Source organism: Panthera pardus, unplaced genomic scaffold (assembly GCF_024362965.1).
Source record: "Panthera pardus isolate Hobbes unplaced genomic scaffold, ASM2436296v1 HiC_scaffold_16, whole genome shotgun sequence".
Lineage (NCBI taxonomy): Eukaryota > Metazoa > Chordata > Mammalia > Carnivora > Felidae > Panthera > Panthera pardus.
Window position 1 is genome coordinate 1447103 of NW_026526721.1, and position 21174 is coordinate 1468276.

Genomic DNA, 21174 nt, shown 5'->3' on the forward strand with positions numbered 1-21174 from the left:
AGTAAACTGTTTTCTCTGACTTCCGTGAGCTATATTAGCAAATTGTTCAACCCGAAGACTGAGTCCAATAGCCGAGTGAGACAGGGTGCGGGGGCCCCAGTGCCCTGTTCTAGCAGACGCGACTGTCCCGTGAGGCCCAGCCCTTAATCTGCGGGGTCTGCATGAGCTCCAGGAGGCATCCCAGGGAGCCGGAGAACCGTGCATGTGGGCGCCCACACACCACACCCGTGGGGGGCGAGAGAGGCAGCAGGGGTGTAGCTGTCTCCATGTTGTCCCTTCTAGAAGCATCCTGCCCCCTTTCCTCCAGGCCTGTGTGTCTGCCTTGTCTGCTGTTTGCACGGATGACGCGTAACCAGTTTACAGGCACAGGTCGTGAGGGTTCCCGTCCGTGAGTTTTGACTTTTATACGAGTGTCACCCCATCTCAACAAGACCTGGAACATGTTTCCTTCTCGCCTGCAGGGACCCTTCTTCCGGCAGCGCCTCTGAATTACCGAGCTGCAGGAATTGGCTTTATGGGCTGGGTTCTCACCTCTTGCTGGTTATAGAAGTCAGAGTCTCTTTCCCCAGTGTGTGGCTTTTCTCTTCACTGTATCTAAAGGGGTTTTGGTAAATAAGTTTTAAATTTCCAAGTTAGTCAAATTTATTCATGTTTTTCTTTCTAATTTGGGCTTTCTGCGCCTTGATTGAGAAATCTGCTTAAGTGGAAGCCACAAGGATTGCCAGGACCCACTCTTCGCGTTCAGCTCCGTAATTTGCCTGGAACGTGCTTCTGTGTGCCGTGTGAAGGGGCCTGCTTTTCTCGGAGCATAAACACGCTCCGGGACTGTTTGCCGACCGCGGATCCCACACGCAGCAGCGCCTGCACCTGCGGTCCCGTTCCCTCCCCCTCTAAGCAGCGCAGCCGCCATCCATCCCGGCTCGGGGGGCGACGTGCGAGCCCGCTGTCCCTGGCTGCCTGCACGCGTCTGGGCCGGGTTCCAGGTGATGGGACACAGCTGCCACGTGACTGTGCCTGTGGTGGCCGGGCCACCCCTCCTCCCTGCCGTCGGACCAGGCGCCGGAGGATTCGGGAGGGGAGGGGGAGGGGGCGCTGTGGCGCCCCGAGGACAGAAGATGTGTCCTGGATGCAGCAGGAAGACAGAACCCGGACGACCCACCTACTTCTGGACCTGACTTTCTGTGAGACAGAAATAAACTTCCATCTGGTTTACGTGTCCCCTCAAACGCGGGCAAAGCTGCCACCAGTCGTTACCAGTCTCACACTGCTGCGTTTCCATTTGAGTGCTGGGATCAGATTCCCGAGGGCTGGGAAAAAATTAGGGCATTTGATTAAAATTGCATTGAAGTTGTAGAAACTTCACTAGTTGATCCAACTATGGCAGACGCACTGTTGGCCCCGGTGTGGGTGGGCGGGTTTGTATGACTGAGGATGGCTTGCCACTTTCTCCTTTACCGTCCTTACTGCCGTGGTAACAGAGGTGATAATAATCCCAAAAAGTGAGCTGGGGATCCTTCCCTCATCTTCTAATCTCTAGAAAAGAGGACCTCAAATAGGGATCCTCAGCTCTGCAGGAATGTAGGGAGTTCACGCCAAAGCCGTCCAGGCGAGCGGGTCTGCCTTCTCTACAGCCCTCTCCTCTCTTTGGTTTTCTTCAGTGGGTTTCCTTCCTGGGATGGGGTGTGACGTGTGTATTTTGAATGGTTACGTATTCCCCTCTCCACCTATGCCTGAGTCAGTTTCAGGAATGCACATTTTTCTGCAAGGCTGCTTTCATTTCCTTTCACTGTCAACACCCATTGCTGTTGAAGTCGCCTACAACCCTGCACGTAACCACCTACGGCTTGTTCTTTGTGACTGATTAGCTGTGCGACTCTGTGACTTCCGATCATTTTCTAATCTCCACTGTGATTCCCTCTTCTGGGTATTACTGAGGTACAGCTGACACTCACTACAGGGCACATATTGAGGCCCACGCGGTAGTGAGAGGCGACTTCTGCCTGTGCCCTCGAGACCCATCATCCCCGGAGTCCTCCTTGTCCTATGTGCCCCCTGCTGCCCCTCCCTGGGCGGCCACTGACCTGCTTTCTGCCACTGGAGGTTAGTCTGCATTCTCTAGGATTTAAATCCATGGAACCACCCACCAAGCACTCCTGTTTGTCCGGTTTCTCTTCCTCTGCACGGTTATTTTGAGGTTTACCCGCAGTGCACCGGGTGGCATTGTTCATCCCCCGCCCCCCCCCCCCCAAGTACCCGCCGCATGGACACCCACCGTGTGTCTATCCACTTACGTACAGGTGGCGGCTGGCCTGCCTCTGCTTGCCGACTACCACAAAGGGGCTCTGAGCACTCACGTGTGACTCTGCGGGCGTGCACTTCCACTCCCACCTCGCACCCAGGAGCACGATGGCTGGGGCGTGCGACGGGCACATCCTTAGTCTTTTAAGAAATCGCCAACCCGTCTTCAAAAGAACGTGCCGCCCACAGAAGACAAGGGCACCAGCCTCCCTGTATCCCTGTCAACCCTTTACGTGGCCGGTTGTTTTAATCTCAGCTCACAGTGTGACTTTCACCTCGCTTGCATTTTCTAGTGATGGTGAACGGTGCCGAGCATTCTATCGTGTGCGGATCTGACATCTTTTTTGGTAAAGTGTCCATTCAGATTATTTTGCCCCTTTTAAAAACTGCTTTTCCCCCGGTTGAGTTTTGAGGGTCTAAATTTATATGCTGTATACAGGCCCTTTATCAGATACACGATTTGCGAATATTTCCTCCCAGTCGGTGATTTTACTTCTCATTCTCTAATGGTGTCTTTAAAGAGAAGCAATTTTAATTTGATGAAGTCCAATTTATCAGTTTTTCCTTTTATGGAGAGTGCTTTTAGTGTTATATCTAAGAAAACATCTACCACAACTGCCAAGATTTTCCCGTTTTCTTCTACAACTTTTACACATTACTATCTATGATCCTTTTTAAAAAAATTTTATCTTAATTTAGAGAGAGCACACGAGCAGGGCAGAGGGACAGAGGGAGAGTGACTCTTAAGCAGGCTCCACACTTATCATGGAGCCCGATGCAGGGCTCGATCCCATGACCCTGGGATCATGACCTAAGCCGAAATCAAGAGTCACTCACTCAACCAACTAAGCTACCCAGGCGCCCCCATCTGTGGCCCATTTTAATCTCTGTATGTGGTGAAAATATGAAGTTCCCTTGTCTGTTTTCACATAGAGAGGCCCACTTGTCCAGTCATCATTTGTTAAAAAGACTTTTCCTCCATGAATCACCACTGCACCTTGGTCAAAGGTCAGTGTGACCAACAAGGAACAAGTGGAATTTGAAACTAAAAAAATAATACCATTTACATTATTAATACCTTCAAAAATTAAATATTTAGGTATAAATCTAACAGGATATGTATGAGATCTCTATGAGGAAAACTACCAAACTCCGAGAAAAGAATCAAAGAAGAACTACATAAATGCAGAGATATTCCATGCTCATGGACAGGAACACTGGGTATTGTTAAGATGTCGGCTCTTCTCGGCTTGGTCAGTCCCAGTCATGATCTCGGCAAGGTGTGTTGCAGGTGTTGACAAAATGATTCTCAAGTTCACCAGAGGCTAAAGACCCAGCACCACCAACGCAGCACAGGAGGAGAACACAGTCGGAGGACTGGCACTGGGGGGTTTTAGACTTACGACAAAACTGCAGTAACTGTGATACTGTGATTGGTAAGAAAAGTATCTTGGTCTTATACATATTTGGTCTTTGTTCATGTTCATGGTTCCTGGCTCAGGCTCCTATAAAACCTTAGGAATTTCCTAGGTGAGAAGAGCCTTACAGATGTCTTTTGCTATGTTAATGAGGTGGCTTTTAGAAAGCACCTAAGGAGGAGGGCTGGTTTGGAGGGTTGGGAATTTCAGTCCCATCCCCCTGACCCCCAGGGAGGGGAGAGGGGCTAGAGGTTGAGTTAATCACCAATAGCCAATGATTTGGAGCACCTGGCTGGCTCAGTTGGGAGAGCGTGCGACTCTTGATCTTTGGGTCATGAGTTTGAACTCCATGTTGGATATAGAGATTACTTAAAAAAAAAAAAAAAAAAAAAAATCAATGGCCAATGATTTAATCAAATGTGCCTATGTAATGAAGCATCCATAAAAACTGCAAAGGACAGGATTTGAAGCTTCCGGGTTGGTGGGTGTGTGGATGTGAGGACAGCAGCACGGCTGGAGACGGCGTGGGTGCTCCCTGACCCTCCTCTCCCCATGCCTCGCCCTCTGCATCTCTTCACCTGGCTGTTCCTGAGTTATATCCTTTTATAATAAGCTAGTGATCTAGTGGGGGAGATGTTTCTCTGAGATCCGTGAGTCACCCTAGCAAGTTAACCGAATCCAAGGAGGAGGTCCTTGAGACCTCCAATTTACAGCTGGTTGGTTAGAAGCACAGGCCAACTGGAGGCCGCCTGGCTCATGTCCTCGTTAGAATGTGAGGAACCAATCCCTCCCCGACACGTATGACAGAACTGGATTCAAAATCCAAATGGCAATCAAGACACTGTAGTACCGGCAAAACAAGACACGAATAGATCAAGGGGACAGAACAGAAAGCCCAGAAACAGACTCACATAGACACAGTTAACCGATCCTAGAGAAAAAACAAAGGCAACACAGGGAGCAAAGAGAGTCTCTTCAACAAGTGGTGCTCAAACAACCGAGGACCCATGTGCAAAAAAATGAATCTGGACACAGACCCTACACCCTTCACGATAATTAACTCACAAGGATCACAGACCTAAATGCAGAATGCAAAACCATAACCCCCTAGAAACAACACAGGAGAAAACCTAGGTGACCTCGATATGGTGATGAATGTACATACAGCACCGAGGGTGCAATCCACGAGAGACAACATTGATGAGTTGGACTGCATTAAAATTTAGAACTTCGGCTTGGGTAAGACCAACGTCCACAGGATGAACAGACAAGTCACAGGCTGGGAGAAAAATCTGATAAGTGACTGTTATCTAAAACATGTGAAGAACTCTTAAAACTCAACAAGAAAACAAACTACCATGTTTTTAAAAATGGGTCAAAGATCTTAACAGACAGACAGGTCATCACGTGTGGGCTCCTGTGAAGAACGCTGCAGTGAACACGGGTGAGCGAGAATCTGTTGGAGACCCCGCTTTCAGTTGTTGGGCGAATGCCCAGAAGTGGGATGGCTGGGTCACATGGCAGTTCTAGCTAGCGCTCTGACGAGCCGCCACACTGTTCCCGTAGCGGCTGCCCCATCTACATTCCCACCAGCCGCGCTCAGGGTTCCAAGCTCCCCACGTCCTCGCCAACACTTGTCATCTTCTGTCTTGTCCTGTTTTGTTGGCGGGGACATCCCCATGGGTGTGAGAGGGTGTCTCGGTGTGGTTTTGGTCCACGTGTCCCGGCCGATCGGGGACATCTTCCTGCACTTGTTGGCCGTCGGTGCATCTTCCCGGAGATGTGGCTTTTCAAGTCCTTTGTCCGTTTTTGAATCAGGTTTTCTGTTGTCGATTTTTAGTAGTTCTCTACATGTTTTCAGAGTTTCTTACAAAACTGAACATATTCTTACCACGTGACCCAGCGATCACACTCGTTGGTATTTACTCAAAGGAGCTCAAAACGTAGGTCCGCACCAAACCTGCACACAGATGGTTTACAGAACTGCCAGCGCTGGGAACCAGTAAGGTGTCCTTTGGGAGGTGACGGGCAAACACAGGGGTGCGTCCAGGCAACGGATGGTATTCGGCGCTAAGAAGGAGCGGGCCGTCACGCCATGAAGACAGCACGAAGACGCCATGAAGACGGAGGGTCCGCAAGTGCATCTCACTAAGTGACAGCAGCCAACCTGAAAAGGCTACATCCTGTATGATTCTATCTGTGTGACGTTCTGAAAAAGGCGGGACCATGGAGACAACAGAAAGCTCAGGGGTTGTCAGGGGCTGGGGAGAGGAAGGGGTGACAGGGTGGAGCACAGAGGATTTTCAAGGCAGTGAAAATACTCTTTATGACACCCTAATGACAAATACACGTGATTAAGTAACTGCCCAAACCCAGAGAACGTGCCACACGCAGAGTAAAGCCTCATGTAAACTACGGACTCTGGGTGACTATGATGTATCCGGGCAGGTTCATCATTGGAACAGATGCACATTCTGGGGGGTGTGCGTGTGCGGGGACACAGAGTATGTGGGAAATCTCTGTACACTCCTCTTAATTTTGTTGTGAACCCAAAACTGCTTTTTAAAGATATAAACTCTTGGGGCGCCTGGATGGCTCAGTCGGTTAAGTGTCTGACTTCAGCTCAGGTCATGATCTCACAGTCTGTGAGTTCGGGCCCCGCACTGAACTTTGCGCTGACAGTGCAGAGCCTGCTTCAGATTCTGTCTCCCTTTCTGCCCCTCCCCTGCTCATGCTCTGTCTCTCTCAAAAATAAATAAACATTTTAAAAAATTTAAAAAAATTAAATTAAAAAGTATATATATAAACTCTTAAAAAATGGTTAATGTGATAGATTTTACATCACATGTTTTTGCCACAATAAAAATAAATCGTGTTTGTCTACATCAGCAACAATTATCCAGAATACACAATAGATAATAAGATAATTCTCACATGAATATAGGAAGTATGAAGTTCTAGGAATTAATCCATCAAAACTGCCTGGCATATAACTGACCCAGATGACAGTTCATGTATGGAAAAATATACAATACTCATGGAGGGACTGATTTAACTTTATGTTCATTCTTTCCCTTTCAATCCATAGTTCCACAATTCCATATAAAATCTAAGCAAGACACGTGGTGCACCTGAGAAGCCGATTCTATAATATGTACAGAAGAACAGAGGCTCGTAAAAAGCTACAAGTGTGGGGCGCCTGGGTGGCTCGGTCGGTTAAGTGTCCGACTTCGGCTCAGGTCACGATCTCACAGTCTGTGAGTTCGAGCCCCGCGTCGGGCTCTGTGCTGACAGCTCAGAGCCTGGAGCCTGTTTCAGATTCTGTGTCTCCCTCTCTCTCTGCCCCTCCCCTGTTCATGCTCTGTCTCTCTCTGTCTCAAAAATAAATAAACGTTAAAAAAAAAATTAAAAAAAAAAAAAAAAAAAAAAAAAGCTACAAGTGTGATGAGAGAAGGATGAAGAACAGTCTTATCCAACCAGACCTTTAAACACACTAAAATGTCAGAAGTGTAAAAACTGTGGAACCTGTACTAGTACACTGGACTATAGAGACTCGAGAGGCCAGGAGCCTAGGAGCAGCCCCATCTTTGTAAGGGTGTTCAGTATATTACAGGGACGCCTTCACAGATCAAAGAAGAGGGTCTCGATTATTTAGTAGACGTTCCCAGGAAAACTGACTCGCCATACTAAAGTAGTAAAGCCACATTATTATTTACAACACAAATGTATTAAAAGGCCTCAATTTGCTAGTAAAATGATAAAAATTTTGGAAAAAAGTACGGGAGAATATTTTCATGCCCTTAATTTGAGGAGGAATTTCTTAAATAAGATTCTAAAAGTACAAATCACAGGGTGAAAGATTAACGGGTAAGGTTCTAACAAAACGAAGCGTTTCTCCTCAGAGCGTGGCACGGACCAAGTGAAGACGGGGGTCTGGACTGGAGAAGACACGGAACATTCTCCGACCATCAAAGACTGCAAAGCAACTACAACAAGAACGTCTGCCGGTCAAGATGACAAAAAGCATGAGATGCAGAAGACGAGTGGGTAGGACGGTGTGAACAGGTCACTCCAATGAGAAAGATGAACGACTGCACAGCTGCTCCACACCCCACAGAGCATTTTGAAATGAGGCAGAAACCAGCCTCACGCACCAGCGGTGGAAGCGTACACAGGCGTGACCCTTCTGGGCGCGGCAGAGACCGTGAAGTCCTACACGTGTGCAGCAGAGACCCTGGACGGCAAAGGTCTATGACGAGCCACGCTCACGAAAACTCCAGGCTGTGCTGTGGTGGAGAGCAGACCCAAGTCTCTATGGCGAGGGCACGGACGCAGCACGGCCATGACTATGGCAGGGTCTCTGCAGAAACCAGCCGTTTGTCACCGCATCGGGGACAGTGTCCAAACACTGGGTTGAATGAAACTACGAGACACAGAATAGCACCTAAAGCACAATTCCGTTTCTATGAATTAACAACATACACATAAATACCCTAAAATGACACCACCATGTATTTTTCCAAGGCCACACACACACACACAAGTGAATGGATGGTGGACAGGAAGGACACATAAAAAGCAAATTCATCAAGGTGGGCACAGTGTGCACCTGTACCTAAGGGCAATGGACCACAGCATATGCTGATTCAAGTTCTGTGCACCTGAGGCTCTCTGACAAGGTCCTTGCAAGAAAATCAATACAAAGACCTTACAGACAACCGAACAGGTACATGCGTGCACATACATGCACGTCAACCGTGACGGTTTTGGAAGAGCAGTCAAGAACCCGATCACGACGAGCCGCACAGCAGAGCTCTGAAAAAGGAGGCGATCTTTGTCTTAATATGCTTTTGTGCCATCCAACTTCTCGCACCTACCTACGTTACTTGCCTTTTTTTTTTTCAAGCGAACGTTTGTTAAAAAATAAACAAAAAGCTACTGGAACTAACACCAGCGTCTGTTGAAATGAGGCCTTCTAAAATCTGGCCTGGACACACTTTGTCTGAAAGAGCCTTTGTCAAGCAAACGCAAAGTGTCAAGCAAACACTGCGTCTCAGCCGCCCCCGCCTCACTGGAAGCCACCACCCCCAACACGGGATGCTAGGGACACTCTGCACTCACAGAAACCCCAAATGGTAACTGTGGGGAACAGGACCACTAAGCTGGCATCTAGCAAGAATGAGAACACCCTTAGTTTTAGTTTTCTCTGGGAGCAAACTGTTTTACAACTTTTTTTTCAGAGAGAGAGAGAGAGAAAGGGAGAGAGAGAGAGAAGGAGGGAGAGGGAGGGAGGGAGGGACAGGGAGCATGAACAGGGGAGAGAGGGTAGAAGGAGAGAGAAAGAGAATCCCAAGCAGGTGCAATGCTCAGTGCAGAGCCCGGTGCGGGGCTCGATCCCATGACCCTGGGATCGTGACCTGAGCCAAAATCAAGAGTCACGCTGAACTGACTGAGCCCCCCAGGCGCCCCTGGGAGCAAACTATCTGCAGCACACAGATGCCCCAATGCCCCGGAAGTGCACGCGCAAACGCAAGGGCGAGGCAGAGACGCAGCCCGAAGGACGGCAGCCCGAGGCCCAGCTCGATCCCCTCGAGGCGGCCCCCGACACACTGGGTGGGGCCCCGGTCCCACAGAGGGCGCAGGAGCACGGGGCAGGACACGCAGACGACACCAGGCCCAGAGCGGTGGACGGCGCCTGCGGGAGCCCGCGGGCGGGAAGCCTTACCGGGCCATCTTGTCGCTGCAGGACATGGTGAGCAGCCTCTCGCCCTGCAGCACCCCGTCCCACGTCTGCAGGCTGGCGTTGGACCGCACCGGAATCGTGCCTTCGCCAGACTCTATTTTCGTCCGCAGCTGTCCTCTGGCTTTGCGGTTTGGATGCCTGTCCGCTGGTTCTAGGAGAGGAAGGCCAGGTGAAAGTCCTCTCCTCTCCTCACGGGAAACAAGTGCAGCAGCCCCTACACATTTAAAGTCGAGTTTATGCCCGGGTGCACGTGCTCACTACACAGTAAGTGACAACCGCACGGGGCCCTGGGCAGGAAAGGCACAATGCAAACCAAAGTCATGGAAGTAGGTCCTAAAGAGCGCTTCCATTTTAACCAAAATGTTTACTTTCTATCATTAAAAACGAGCTGAAGCAAACAGGACAAAATGCTGACGTTCGCTAATTCTAGCGGATGGATATTTGAGTGTTTGTTACATTTTTTCCCTGCATTTTTAAATTTTCAAAAATATATTATGGGGATGCATAAATAATGCAGAGGGAAGCACATGCACAAACATCTAAAGTGATTGTCTCTGGGTGACAGGAGTACGGGGGATTGGCAATTTTTCTTAATATTTTAAAAATACGTAGCCACCATCCAGAGTGAGAATGTGTTACTTTTATAACCAGAGAAAATCATGCACTCAAATGTTGTCTTTGCAATAAATAACGCTTAAGCTGGGGAAAAGACATGAGGACACAAGTTACTATCAAATACAAGCACCAACCTCATATGCAAACGCGGGTGGAGGCAAATGTGATGCGACAGGGCCCCCTTTGCACTGGTCTGTGCTGCTTCTGAAATTTCAGCCAAATACCCCAGGTACACACGCATCGAGTCATAGTTCCTCACAAACACAGGTGATGCGCACCTCTGATGTACAGACACAGACTGTCCAAATTTAAATACTACAAGCAATGTTGGTTTGATAGCCTCACTCTATTCTAATCCCTCAGTATATCAGAATCAACGTATTTCATTAAGATTTTCTAATCAAATTACCAGTGGAAAAGAAAAATCTCCTGCTCTTATATATTCCTATCAGATCACTTTCAAGGTGACACTCTTCAAAAAAAGGGAGAAAAGGACGTTCACGCAAGTTTCCTCTTGCATCTGTTACTACGTAATCACCAATCTCCTCGAGACGTTGCTACTTGCTGAGCACTGGGTCTCGTACCTTCCAGAATCGGCTCGTGCGGCGAGAAAATTCTGGCGTCCCCACAGGGAGACGTGCTGATATACAGATGGAACTGAACGCTCTCCTTCAGCCTGAAGCCGCCGCGCTCTGACTTCTGAAAGACGGACCTTTTTTGATCGTCTTTGCTACTGGAAGGAAAAAAGTTGCGAAAAGGAACTTTAAAGCTGTAGACAAAGTCTAGTCTACCACGGTTGACGATGACTTTCAGAGGCCAGTGTTTTCACCAGGGTACAGATAAGCTGCAACGACAATATCTGCGTGTGATGACAACGAACGCAGTTCCTGTCCCCCCAATAATGAAGTTATCGGAATGCGGGTGACCTCCCCTCCTCCGCGTTTAGGACTTCAACACAGACGACACACAGAGACGGGCGCATAAAGGAAAGTAGCTTGGACAGTTGGCCTGCTGTCTTTGCGTACGGGGACCACGATGGGTGGCCACGGTCCCAGGCGGCTTAGTTCTGCTCACACGCATGCTGCGCAAGACACAAGCACACGGTCTCGAACAGACTTCAGATCTACGACTGCGCCAGCGGTCAGCGCACGTGCGTGTGTGTGGCACCTGGCCAGCTCTCGTCTGTACCTTGAGCGTCATGGGAAAATGGGACCCAACCGCACTGCTGCCAATAAAGTTACTGTTTTAATTAAAGAGTTTTTCAGAGATTATAGAAACAACGAAAGGTTTTGCAGTACATTCTGATGGGAGGGGAATATTTTTTGAAAACTGCTCCCTTTAGTTATTTACTTAGTGCACTTACTTTAAGTAAAGCTCAAGCTGTGTATAAAGAAATCTGAGCAGGGACCTCCGAGCTACTATCTCCGCGTGGCAGTCATTTAACGCAAGGCCACGATCACTCATGTACTCGCCATTAATGCACTTTGTTCCCGTAGAGACACTTATCACCTTGGCATCTTTCACATCTGTGCCTGAAAAACAAACGAGACGTTATTCCTCTGAAGGCACAGGCACGCGTGCCTACCTGTGCTCCCGGGGTCTGCGTGCCTTCTCAGTGACTTCCCTTCCGGGCTGTGAGCCGACCACTCAGCCCGTCTTCACGCGCACGCCCGCCCCTACTTCTTACCAGGGCAGACCCGGGCTCCGCAAAGCACTTCCCGCTGAGGACTCGCTGTGCAACGTTTCTGGGAAGCCAACCTCCCTGCCTCTCTAGTGCACAGACTCTGAACCTAAGGGACTCATTTCCTCTGGACGCAGCCCCGCTGGGTACAGGTAGGGAGCACCGGGTAAGGGTCGACTAACCGGTCTGGCAGTTAGTTTTGAAATTAATAGCAAAGCACTAAGGAGGGTACGAGGAATGGCTCACAGAGGGATGAGGAGGAAAAGAGAAGCAACTCACAGTGTCCTGCCTAGGAATGCCTGTCACCGTCTAACTGTACTGGGAGTGAAGCCTGCTGGGGACTTCGGGCACGGGAAACGCGTCCACCCTGACAGGCGCGGGGCAAGGCCTGGAAAGCCTGACGGTAAACCGCACTTGCTATCAGCTGAGTGCAGGGCGTGTGCCCCAAGCGGTAGTTAGGTGAGGGTTTCACTTCAGTCCTGTGGGGTCCTCTGAGGGGCACGTGACCACTGTCTCCGTCTCAAAGATGAGGGCCCTGAGGCCCAGAGGGGTCAGAGCCTGCCCAGGGTCATTCAACCACGGGGAGCCCGAGCTGAAGCAGGCCAGGTGACGTCAGGGCCACGGGCCAAGGGCTGTGTGGTGCTGCCTGCAGGCGTAACCTGTGGTGCTGAGCAAAGGCCCCGAGTGAGATGCACACACCGCGATGCAAAACGCCCCGGGAGCTGGTCCGCGCCCCCTGAGCCCAGGAGGAGAGCCGCACGGAAGGGCCGCCCGCTGCTCATGCCAGCCGCTGGCGGAGGCCCAGAGCCTCGCCCCGGGAACGCTGCATGTCAGTAGCTGAAGCATTCACCCCTCGGTCATGTCGAGAGCAGCAGCAGAGAGAGAGGGAGAACCGGAGACAACACAGGCTTCAAACCCCAAATTAAACTGAGACCCCAGGTCACGTCCAGAGCCCTTCATGCTACCGCAGACACACTCTCAGCTGTGCCACGGTATACACATTGTGCACGAAAAAGCCATCATCATTAAAGCAGCAGTCACGTGTCCTAGGGCATTGAGGGCTGGATCAATGCCGAGGGTCATGGAATCACATCCTGTCCACAATCAGATAGAGGAGAGCGACCTCGGGAGAAAAGGACAGAGCAGGGACCCCACAGAGGACTGAGGTGTTCTCCCTGGCCGGGAGGTGTAGACAGATAAACCACTGGCTTGCTCTCTGGCCCGAGGGCCGGATGTCTGCACACGGCCAGCAGGGCTGAATGGACGACCCAGTGTAGAGGGCCCCACAAGGAGCCTCAGACTCAGCGCCAGCCTGGCCAGCTGCAGGGACCCAGCAGGGGGCACGGCTGTGGCCTCCTGCTCTTGGGGTGGTCCAGGAGCAGGAGCTGCTGAGCGTTCTCACCTCCGGGTGAGGGAAAGAACTCAGAGAGGGCGCCTTATCCTGCTGGGACTTCCGGATTCATTTAATAGGGTTTCATGTGTCATCCCAAAGCGTGCTTTTTACCCAAGCAATTTCTGCTCTTGCTAGAGCTGCTCATCTATCTGCCCAATAAAAGTCACACACAAACTATCTGGAAGCATCACCATTAGTCGGGAAGTCAGATACGTCCCACTTTCAAATGACAGAAGTGCATTTTGCTGCCCTTTTCCAGAGTAGATCAAAACCACTCATTTATGGTTACAGGAACCAGACATTAATGCAGTGTGCCGTCTCCAAATAAAAAACTGAGGTTAAGAAACTGAACATTTGTAGGTGCAATTCCTACGTTTGCATATGACAGGGACTCTGAAGAATTAGGAAGATAGTTCCCGTTAGGGTCCCAGAGATGGTCACAGTCTGACCATCTTCCCCTCTCTTTTAGGCGTGAAGAAAGGCACCCCAATGTTTTACCTGTTGTCATGACGATGCCGGCAAGAACTTTCCTACGTGCGTGAGGAGAGGAGAAGTTGTCCGTCAGGTCACCGAACTTATCCAGCACCAGGCGAGCCACGGCATCTGCTAACACCTGAGGACCACAGCAGGGAGTCAGGGGCGCGGCCCGCACCTGCCCTGTGCACACCAACACGGCGGTCCCTTCAGAGTGGCCTCATAGACGGCTTCTCTTTTGGAAAACCACACAGGGAAATCTGGCAAACAAGCGCGTGTGAGTGTGTGTGTGTGTGTCTGTGTGCTTTCCCTTCAGAACGCTCCCCGGAAACAGAGGTCCAAGGAATTCGAGGCTCTGGATGGACTCCTTCAACAGAGTCTCACAGACAAGGACAGTCCAGAACCGGTGCCACCCGTCTGGTCCACCGGGATCCCGTCGGACGAGGGAAGCGGGGCCACCCCGGGCCACCTGCCCCGCACGCCCTCTGCTCTGCACCAGGCTCTCCCAGCCTCCGGGGCCACACTCCCGGGAGCATCAGGGCTTGTGAAGGAAACGAAAGTGCTTCTTTCCCTCAACACGGAAGGGCTGCCATCGGCTGGAGGGCCGGCGGGGCCAGGGAACATCAGGGCAAGGACAGGGGCGGTGTGTGGAACCCCGAGCCCCACGGCAGTTCCCGCAAGGCGCCTGGGGCCAGGCCGGGGAGCAGGGTGCGAGTGCCCACAGGGACCCCTGTCTTCCTCCCTGCCGTGGGGCAGCCAGCCAGCCTCTCGTGCCTCGGTTTCTCCAACGTGCAAACCAGCCGCCCTGCCCTGCCCAGAAACCAGCACTCACGAGCGTCCAGCAGGGTGTTTCTCACTCGGCCCAACCGGCCGCGGGCAGCACCAGCGGCTGCGCTCTCCGAGGGAAGGGGTGAAGGGCTCCTGACACGTTTCCATGCCCACAGCCTGCACCGGAGGACGCTGCTCAGGAGCAGACACACCTGGCAGAGCGTGGCCGCAGTCCCACTTTCACGGCTCACAACTCATCTCGGGCATCAGGGTTTGGGGAAATGCCGCCTGACGGGGGCGTGTGTGAAGAGCCGTGTCCCCACCGAACCCACACCTGTCTCGGCAACCAAACGGCCAGATCCAGTGTCCCAGCTTGGCCCCTAGGAAAACACTCCCCAGATGAACAGACACGTCCCGCATCCCGAATGACGACTTATTCTGAAGAACAAAAGTTGCCATGAAAGCTCTCCTGCTGCTGCACCGGAAAATACCAGGGAGCCCAGGAAGACTGTGCTGGAGCCAGAGGCGTGGGCGTGGACACAAGACACAGGGCGGGGCAGCAGGCCTCCCCTTCCCCCCCCCCCCCCCAGCCTCCTGTCCCACAAGGAGGGTCCACGCCACACACGTGGCTGTAGGCCACACGGTGGTGAGGCTATCAGAGTCAGGATCACGTGTTCCAACTTATATAAAAGAACAAATCCTAAGAGAGGCTAAGGATAAGCCAGAGAAAAGAAAAGCGTCTGATGGAAGGTTTGGCAAAGTTCTAAACCACGGAGCTCAGAGATGTGCAGGTCGGGCCCTTACGGTGACACGGACTCGTGAGAGGCAGGCACTTGGGGCACCCGGACAGTTTTTCTTCCCCTTAAAGAGACTGTGATCTCATTCCTACAAGTAAGGAAGAGACTCTCCCTCTGCACGTCGGGTGCCACACGAATCACACCCGCGTCCCCACGGCCCCAGGCGGCGCCCAGGAGCTGCGAGGCCCCGGTCCAAGGCTGGCTGTGGCGCTGGCCGCTTGGTTGTGCCGCGTTAACAAAATCCACTACCGGCAGGGGCTGCGGCCGCATCTCTGGGTTTAAACCCTGGGCCACCACCAGGAACACGATGAAGGTGAAAAGTCCTACGAGCAGGGAGGGCCGGCCCAACGCCCTCAAGGGTTACTCCAGGAAAGCAGTGAGGATGCTCACCATTCCAGGATGTACGTCTGGAAACCTCCAGGCCAAAGGCAACACAGTCCAGAAATAAAGCTGTAAGGGCTGATTCTGCGAAGGCCACCCCAGGCCCTCCCAGGAAAGCATGAGCATGTCCTGGGCTCCCGAGGGGGCTCCAGAGACACCACGGTGGGGGCGCTGTGAGCAGAGACAGGACACCTAGCTCCACGCCTGCAGGCCCCCTGGGCCCCGACCAGAGGTTCACAGACGACCACTGGGCGCCTGCAAGAACTCGAGGCAAGTGGCATCAGGCAGGGCTGAGAGCACCCCACCCTGTCCCTCACACGGGATTCCCATAGACGCCCCTCCCCAGTGAGGCCCCCCGGGGCCCCCGGTGGAGCAGAAGCATGGGGCCAGGCCGGGGAGCAGGGTGCGAGTGCCCACAGGGACCCCTGTCTTCCTCCCTGCCGTGGGGCAGCCAGCCAGCCTGCAGCCAACCCAGGCATCTGGGGCTCACGGGGTTCGCCTCAAACACGACAGCAGGCGCCACAGGAGTCAGGTGGCCTCAGACGCTAATCTGCACCCAAGCTGGAGCGCGCTGAGCCACGGAAGCCCAAAATACATCCTCTCTAGGGGGCCGGCTTGTGGAATCTTCTGAAAAATGTCAGCAAGGGGTCAAGAGGGGAAGTGATTCTTTGGTTCATAAAAGACCGGTAGAATATTCTGAATGGGTTACTTTATACTGATGTCGCATTTGGTTGCTTTAGGCAAAATAAAGTTTCTTTTTCCAAAACCTTGCACTACTGGCCATTTCGGGAGGTTACCCTGACTGTGTCCAAAGACAACTGGGAAGCTGTTGCATCCTGGATTCTTCTGAGACAGATGCAAGTTGTCCCATGTGGCAACTGGAGCCCTTCATTTTTTTTCCCATCAAACCAGTTCAGATTTTATCTTCAGCAGTAATACTTTGACAAAAAGGAATAGAGAAAGTCATCAGGTTTTCTCTCTAAAAGAGTAATTTTTACACTAGGCCAGAAAAAAAAACCCGGGTTTCCAAGAAGAGAAGCAAGACGTAATCAGAGTCGTAGGATTTAGAGATGCCAGCTACAGCTGTTTCCCCCTCCTCTCTTCCCTTTTCGAGTCAGCCAGGAGCCCGCCCTGAAATCCTGTCTCCACCCTGGTCTTACTCGGGAGGGCTGTCCTAGGCCAAGCAAGTGTGGCCACCTACCTCCAGCCCAGCAGGAGGGAAGCCCGCACGGATCCCAGGTACAGACTCCCGGGCCCCTGGAGTGCCACCAACGGGTCCCCTTCCTTCTCCCACCTCTGAGAGGCTCACAGACCTGCTATGGTGCGCCCTCTGCCTGGCTGGCCCTTGGCCTTGGGGACCGTCAGAGCTGCGGGACACCCGCCCTGACCCAGACGCGGGCAGCCTCACTTCTGTGCTCGGGACTCTCTGGTGAGACTTTGCAGGGAGCACCGCTGAGCTGGGATGTGGTCCCCGTGCTCTGGTCACAGGCTGCTGTGGGACACGGGTCCCCACAGAGGCGGACAGTGTGGGAAGGGAGCCACGGGCTGCCGTGCGGAGTGGGGCAGGGCTCAGCCTGGAGAGCGCGAACGGCACTGCTCTGGGGGACAGGGTTTTGTGGGTCCCGCCCGCGTGTGATGGCCCTGGACGGGCTGCCCGGCACAACCGGTGTGGGCAGGGCAGGGCAGGGACACCTGGAGCCAGACTTACCGGTGACGCGCAGACGGGGCGCCAACAGTGACAAGGAGGAGCGAAGCCCTGTCTGAAAGCACTGCCAAGACACGGCCACCGTTTCTGGCAGCACCACAGTTCCTCACCTGCGGTAAATGCAACTGAAGGCCCTCGCTGGGGATGGGCTGGCGAGACGGTGTTTGATCCAAGTGCAAATTAAAAATGGTCGCCAGGGCAGACTGCGCAGCCCGGGCCTTGGCGAGCTTTTTGTTCCGGCCCGAGCCCTCGAAGAACTGGCCGTCCACCACCACAGACATGACAAAGCTCTTGGCGTGGCTCTCCCCGCTCTCCGACAGGAAGTCGTACTTGAGCCCCGGCCGCAGCTCGTTCAGGATCATCACGGGGTTCTTCCCGCTCGGCGGCGGAAACGGCGGAGGGCCGGGTAGGGGAGGCTGCGCGAGGCCGGCGGGTGCCGGGGACGCGGCCAAGCTGAGGTCCCCGCTGGAACTAAAGGAGTCGTCCCCGTTGGAGCCCAGGTAGAAGGGCGCATCCGACCTGTCCGGGGTCTCGAAGCCGTTGAAGAGCGTGTCGGGGAAGTCAGCCTGGTCGGACGTGAAGTCCGTGTTGGCGGACAGGGTCCTCCCCATGGCCAGGTGGGCCTCAGAGGCGTTGGGGAACTGAACGAAAGAGCGCAGGGCCTTCTCCGCGGCGTGCAGCTTGGCCTTCTTCTTGGTGGGGCCGGAGCCCTCGAACACCTGCCCGTTCACTTCGACGGACATGACGAACAGAGGCGCGTGCACCGGCCCCGTCTGCGACAGCAGCGCGTACTGCAGGCCGGGCTTGATCTCGTTCAGCTGCATCAGGGCGTTCTTGGGCAGCGCGGGCCCCGGCGGCCGCCTCCTCTTCTTCAGGCGGAACTTGGCGTGGCCATTGCTGCCCTCCTCCAGGGGCCGCTTCCGGCCGGTGCCACCACCGCCCCCGTTGGAGAGCGGGGCGCCCTCGCCAGGCCCGGGGGCGCTGCCGTCCGTGGGGAGCGCGCTGTCCAGACCGCAGCTTTCCTTAACATCTGTGCTGCTCGAACCTGCGGTGCCCAGAAAGAGTAACTTACAACGCCTTCGTTGCAGGATCTTGTAAATGCAAAATTTATAGATTCCTTTATCTCTCTTTGTAACTGGTTAAGTGATGTGTGCTTATTCACTCTGCCTCTGGCCGTACGTGCAAGAGCTGCACCTTCAACCCAAGAACTGCCACCTGCACCACGATGGGCAACTGTACGTTTCGCTAACTCATGGCCAACGCCATTTGCGACTACTGCCCCCAACTGCTTTTGCGTTCAAGGGTGGGTTTTTAAAACAGTTGGTTTCTACAAGAATATTCTGAAGCACCTAGAGATGCTTTACTCAAGCTTATCGGGATGTGGGGTGATAAATTAATCCTGAAAAAGCTTCCCTCAGTAAGTCCAATGTCAGTATTGACACACATTCTCCTCCTTTTCAATGTCACTTGCTCTGACTGTGCCCACACCGGGCTCTGGACCGCAGCACCTCCCGGAGCAGGGCCAGGATTTACAAGATGCACTCACAAGGAGTTAGTGTTTCAGGGTTAGAATATTCGATCACTATGTGAGGTCGTTGGATTTAGTCCGTGAATCAATCTGGGAAAACTCCTCATGTCATCACTGAGGGATGCAGCCTCACTTCTAGTGTGAGCTTACATTTTTTCATGACATACAGGGATCGATTTATCTCTGAATCCTTAATATATTCCACGATAGGAAAAAGTACATAACGAGACATAAAACTGAAGCTGCGAACAGGCTACCACTTCCTAACTTTCCAAGTAAAGGCAGCGATTTTGTCTTTTTTTAAGAAACAACTATTTGACGGATTGACAGGATAAGCTGCCTATCCCACCTTTTAAAGGTAGTTTCTATTTGCAGTTAATGAAGATAATTTTAAAACTCTCTAAGTTTGGCGAAACAAATATGATTTTAATTTCAAAACAGGGAATTAAAAGGCATTTACTCTTCTCTGTAAGTTTATTAAGCTTTTTTAAAAAAGAGAGAAAGAAACAATTCCCTGTTTTCCCGGCTCATCTTCATAGGCCGTCTGCCGCGTGAAGCGTAGGAGTAACGACCGGGGCCCTGTCAGTGGGACTGCACTGGAAGACCTTTCATTAGCGCTCAAAGATGTAGTTAGTAACCGAAATAATTTTTACACGTGTAAGCAACTTACAAGCGCCCTGACAAGGCGGCCCTCGCGTCACGGTACATAATCTAGAAGTAGATGCTCGTGACGCTGAGCAAACAGCACTGTGGACACGGGAGGATAAATGGGACAGAAAGTCCGACTAACGGCCACCAATCCCCAAAGTGAAAGTTCTCAAACTTCCGGGGCAGCCGGCCCTCAGCTGGGATGTAGAGAATAACCCTGGCTTAAACCCACACCCTGGGAAACGGACTCTGCACGGAGGCGGAGGTTGGGAGGCTGCTGACCTCTCTCTGCAGACGTCAAATACTCCCCAGTACTCCCGACACACACACCACTTCTCCCAGTTGACAAAGCTGACGGAATGGACACTAAATTTTCATTTATAACATCCTCCAGCAAAAGCTCGATAGGTTACTCCTTTCGGTGCTCGAAGGAAACAAAGGTTAAAAAGGGCAGAGCAAGACAGAATTTAGGTGAACGAATAGGCAAGAACGTCACACATCAGGCGACTGCATACATCCTGACGCTGTTGCCAAACAGGATTGTCGACATGGAAAATCAGGCCGTGTAGACACACGCGCAAGTGTGTTCCATCACAGACTCACTGTCTCTGAAACAAAGGCTGTCCTTTAGGAGATAAAAATGATCAGTATTGGACTGACAAACAATCTTGAGATGTAAAAGAAAAAAAATACGCTTCCTACAATAGAGTTCACGTAAATTCCAAGTTGTCACTTGCTTCAGAAGCACTCAGACACTGCTCGTATCCCGTCTTATCAGAGGTGCTGCTGTGTAAAGGGAACACACACTGAATTAGACAGACAGACCCTGCTATCACAGCTCTTCCTAAGCAGACGTGGGCGCGACGTTAATTCACGGATGTGAACGCCACCCAATAAAATCTTTGCTGCTTTTCAAACGGTAGGAAATGTGGGACCTCACCACAGACCTCCAGACCGGAACCCGCATTCACCCTTCAGGAAAATCACCCAGAAGAATCCTTCATCTTGGTGAGTTACCACAGGATCTGCATGCCCTGAAGTCTCCACCCACGCCAGGCGGACAACAGCCCGCGGCCCCGAGAAAAGGAGGCTTGGGGGACACGTGCTCACACAGTCCTCACGGGGGGCTTAGTGCCCGGGCAACAGTGGCCGTGGTGAGTGAAGCTGACGAGCAAAGACAGGCTGCGCCCCAAACAGGCCTTCAGAGTCGGCTCTGATGGGGACACCAGCCGGAAGACAGCACCCTGCAGGCAGCGGGGGAGGGCAGCGCCACGGTCACGCTTTCCCACACTCGCAACCGCCAAAGAGCACGTTCTCCGTGTGGTTCGTGCAACCAAGGCCCAGAGCACTGCAGAGCTCGGCGGCCCAGGAGGCGGGAGCGCCCTGCCCGCTGAGCTTCCGGGTCCTAAGTGGCCGCGAGCCCAAGCCCAAGGCCTCAGCTGGTCGGCCCTGAGAGAAGTCACAGGGAGACGTGCTGAGCAGTGTTCTAGTCACGGTGACCAGTCTCGGTACGAAGTCACCCGGCGTGCATGCCCGCCTGCTCCTCCCTGGGCACGACCAGATGCTGCAAGTACGGATGCAGATCAGAAAATGGTGTCTTCGCTGTCATTGCCCCAACTTCTGTGGGAGCCTTTAAACCTCATCCAAGTGCACTGCTCTCAGGGATTAAAGATAAAACAGAAGAGACAAGTGCATCCCGCAAACTTCTTTTGGAAGAGAGCACCA

At 52.5% G+C, this 21174-nt stretch overlaps 1 protein-coding gene across 12 annotated transcripts in view; it reads right to left on the reverse strand.

Annotated features, from left to right (window-relative positions):
* Positions 1 to 21174, reverse strand: part of ADARB1 (adenosine deaminase RNA specific B1) — a 139062-nt gene that overhangs the window by 27812 nt on the left and 90076 nt on the right. For 8 of the 12 annotated variants that reach the window (XR_008422386.1, XR_008422387.1, XM_053902971.1 and 5 more), the window contains 5 exons: positions 17384 to 18318; positions 13647 to 13761; positions 11438 to 11606; positions 10659 to 10807; positions 9442 to 9673 (listed from right to left, as the gene is read on the reverse strand). Coding sequence is in view for 10 of the 12 variants with exons in the window: in XM_053902971.1 (XP_053758946.1) it covers positions 9442 to 9673; positions 10659 to 10807; positions 11438 to 11606; positions 13647 to 13761; positions 17384 to 18318 (1600 nt within the window). In the remaining 2 variants the exon portion in view is untranslated. Of the gene's footprint in view, positions 1 to 9441; positions 9674 to 10658; positions 10808 to 11437; positions 11607 to 13646; positions 13762 to 17383; positions 18365 to 19471; positions 19549 to 21174 lie in introns of all 12 variants that reach the window. The other 4 variants (XM_053902967.1, XM_053902965.1, XM_053902966.1 and 1 more) reach the window with 4 other exon arrangements.